This window comes from Manis javanica, chromosome X (genome assembly GCF_040802235.1).
Source record: "Manis javanica isolate MJ-LG chromosome X, MJ_LKY, whole genome shotgun sequence".
In the NCBI taxonomy this organism is placed as follows: domain Eukaryota; kingdom Metazoa; phylum Chordata; class Mammalia; order Pholidota; family Manidae; genus Manis; species Manis javanica.
In genome coordinates, this window is record NC_133174.1 from 122,097,445 (window position 1) to 122,101,452 (window position 4,008).

Below are 4,008 nucleotides of genomic sequence, written 5' to 3' on the forward strand. Positions count from 1 at the left end.
CAGAAAGTCAGGTGACTCTATCTTCCTTTTGCTTGGTTTAGTTAAAAAAACATTCATGTATGGCTGGCACTGTGTATATGGCCCACAGGTTAAACTGGAGAGTTTTCAAGGTAAATCCACATGAACCTTATTTTTTTGTGCCCAGAACAGTGCTATATACATTGTAGGTATTTATGTTCAAGTTTATATTTGTCATATTTATATATGTTACTTGATGCTTAACAAATGTGTTAAAAATATGAGTGAATGAATGAATGAATGAGTAATTTAGGCTGCCTTTCCAAGGGCTCAAGGCAATGCTGGTCTCTGACTTTAATAGGAATTGCTTAAGACTCTCCACTCCTCACCAAAAATTCTGCTGTGAAATTTGCCCCAAGACAAATCTCAGACTTTGAGAACTGGAAGTATCTTTAAGACATTATTATAATTGACCCTTGAACAATGCAGGGGTTAAAGGCATAAAACTCCATGCTGTTGAAATCCATGTGTAACTTTTGACTCCCCAAAAGCTTAATTACTCATAGTGTACTGTTGATTGGAAGCCTGACTGATAACAAACAGTTGATTAACACACATTTTGTATATGTATTATACACCATTTTCTTGTAGTAAAATAAGCTAAAGAAAAGAAAATCATTTTTTTAATTGTTGCAAATCTCCAAAAGTTTTTCCAATATTTTGGAAATATATATTGTTCAAGGGTCAGCTGTATATAGTTCAACCTCTACTTGAGGCAGGTCAACAACTACCCTGAAGGATAAATGGCAACATTATATAATAAAAGAATAATTGACTAGAAGTCAGAGGCCTGACCTGTCCCTAACTAATTTTGTGACTTTAGTCATTTACTAATTATATTTATTACTATCTATCCACATAGAAAGATGTCACAGAACTATATTCTCTATGCTGTACTTTCACCCCCAAGACCAATTTATATTATGATTGAGTTTTTGTGCCTCTTTATCCCCTTCACTTATCTCACACTACTAAGAATAAGCATTTTATAATATAGATAACTGTCAAATCACTGTTGTATGCTTGATACCAATATAATATTGTATACCATACTTCAATAAAAATATCAAACATAATAATAGTAATTGTATTTATTATAATTGTTTATTTGAATACTATTTAGGCCCCATTCTAGGTTCTGGGAAAAGGTGGATGTGATAGTGGCATAGAGACAGAAATTAATAAGACATGTTCTTTGTCTTTAAAGAACTCATTAAGTGGGAAGACACATATGCAAAGAATTACTGTATAGTCTGATCAATACTAAAGTAGAATTTATGCAAAATGCTTTAGTAGCATAGGGAAAAAGAAGGCCTAACTTCAGAGGGGTGGTGAAGAATCAGGAAATGTTTCACAGAATTTGTGACATGACATTTTATATTCAAGTTGGGCTTTGAAGGATGAAAATAAGTTAACCCAGGAGAGGTGAAGCAGAAGTAGAAGTGGAAACAATGTGTGCAAAGTCATGGAGTCATAAAGAGTGTCAGACCTTTATTCTCTTCTTAACTGGGGATCCTTGTAACAGAGGTTGATTAAACATGAGAGACGTGGACAAATTCCATTACAGGAAGGTCACTCTGGTGACAGCGCAAAGTAGAGTCTAGGAAATCATTCTCATTTCATGCCCAGCCCCCTGCCAGCTGGTATGGTTGCACAGCCATGGTAGAAGAAGAACATAAGATAATACAGTTTGTACATTGCCCCTTTGGGTTTTCCATTCTAGACATGGGAACACATCAAGTTGTTGTTAGGAATTGTTATGCTTAATGGATGCTGAGTTTTCCTACCTTTGATGATAATAACAAATGTTAAATATCTATGCTATGCACATTTTTTTGGCATTTGGGGCACTGTAGGGGAAATACAGAAGTAGTATTGACAATGTCCTGCCCTTAGAGAGTTTATAACTTACCTGTGAGAGAAGAGAAGCCTCCCAAGTGTCTAGAAGAGCTTTCATACAGTTATATAAAAGTGGGCTGTTCAATAATTCTACTTTTTGTATAATTTACAATGATTTGTTAAACTTTGATGACATTTCAATAGGTAACTTATTTATATGATTCCTACCTCAAAAGATACGCATCCCTTTCATTTTGTTTCTCTGCCAAGAAGCAATTGATACCGCTAAATTCATATGCATCTTTCTAGAATAGTCTGTGCATCCAGAATTAAGTATAAACATTCTTTTGTTTACCTTTTGTTACACAAATGGTGCCATACTATGCACACAGCAGTACACTTTGTTTTTTGTACTTACAATATATTGTTGGGATCTTTCCATATCTGTACATGCAGAGTTGACTCATTCTTTTATATTGTTTTTGTCTGTTTGTGGATGTATTGTATTCCATTGTGTGGATGTGCTTTAATTTACTGAACCAGTCAGGTTGATTTTTAACCTTTTGTTTTAATACATAATTTAATACATAAGTGAAATGAAAAGCTAAAACAAATTTCAATCCCATGACATTTTTATCTCCCTCATTTTTACCAAGACTTTAAGTGGGGAAAAAAGACAATCTAGGATTTAGATCGTATTACATTATGTTACTTCTTCTCTGTCTTCTCACCTCACATCTAACTTGTCTAACCCTAAGAAAAGTCATCAAAAGTAGTGTCTTTCATTGTCCACAACAACCATTTGGGTACCCCAAGATTCTGGGCTAAGCAAACTTTGGGTTCATATTCATATTCTGGTTTCATTACTGTCTAGCTAGATGGTTTTGAGCAAGTGAATTAATCTCTGGGACTCCATTATGATATATATAAAATGGGGATAATAACCAGTAGCTTCCTGACAGTGTTGCTGTGAGGATTTAGCACAATAATCCAGGCCAACACTTAGCATATTGCCTGGCACCTACACGATGTTCAACAAACAAAAGCTTAACACACTTCCTGTTTATTAGTGTGGAGAAACTTGATGGAACAAAGGAAAACCCATCAATTACACACTCACTGTCCTTGACACTGTAGAAAGATTTCCACCTCATTGGGGTTTTCAGAAAGTGCCAAGAGTCACAAGAAAAATCAAACTTTATTTGATAAGGTATATATTCCTTATTGCATCAGTTTTCTCAGAGCCACCTTTACATCCTTGTTTCGTAGGGTGTAAATAATAGGATTGAGGGCAGGGGTAAGCACTGTATATAGAAGGGAAAGCAATTTTAATAAGGCTTCATACTGAGGCCCTGATGGAAAGCCATAGACAATGCCCAGTGTCCCATAATACAGACTAACCACTGTCAGATGAGAAGAACAGGTGGAGAAGGCCTTCTGCTTCCCTGTAGTAGAAGGAATCCTCAGAATGGTGTAGATGATGTGAGTATATGATGCCAGAGTTAGCAGGAAAGGGCCGAGGGCAAATAAAGAAGTGCATATAAAACAGGTCATCTCAGCTACCTGAGTATCAGTGCAGGCCAGTTTCATCATGGGCTTCAAATCACAGAAGAAGTGGTCAATCTCATTGGCAGCACAGAATGTTAACTGAAAAATGAGGACCATCAGGAGGATGGGTGCCAGAAACCCAGCCATCCAAGAGGCACTAGCTAGCTGTAAGCAACCCCAGTCATCCATGATGCTGGAATAATGCAGTGGGTTGCAGATGGCTATGTAGCGATCATAAGACATTACAGCCAGGAAGAAACATTCTGTAGCCACCAGAGAAGCAAAAAGATAAAACTGGCAAGCACAGCCTGGGAAGGAAATAGGCACATGAGCTGATAGCAATGTCCTTAGCATCACAGGCTCAATGGTAGTGGTGTAGCCAATCTCTAGGAAGGAGAAGTGGCCAAGAAAGAAATACATAGGGGTATGAAGGGAGTGATCAGCTGACACCACAGTTAGGATTACAATGTTGCCTATGAGAGTTACCACATAGATGACCAGAAATAGCCCAAAAAGAAGAAACTGAAGACCATGGAGATCCCCAAAACCCAAAAGGATAAATTCTGAAATTTGAGTTATATTTTCTTCTTCAGTGCTAGCCAT

The 4,008-nt window shown here is 36.9% G+C and overlaps 1 protein-coding gene across 1 annotated transcript; it reads right to left on the reverse strand.

The window, feature by feature from the left end:
- Positions 1 to 3,078: 3,078 nt before the first annotated feature.
- LOC108394879 (olfactory receptor 10A4-like) lies at positions 3,079 to 4,008 on the reverse strand. The gene has a single exon (XM_017656719.2). It carries the CDS (start codon positions 4,006 to 4,008, stop codon positions 3,079 to 3,081), a length of 930 nt encoding a protein of 309 aa, XP_017512208.1.

Coding starts and splice junctions, on each gene's coding strand:
- LOC108394879 (XM_017656719.2), bottom strand. CDS start 4,008: ATGGCTAGCACTGAAGAAGAAAATATAACTCAAATTTCAGAATTTATC.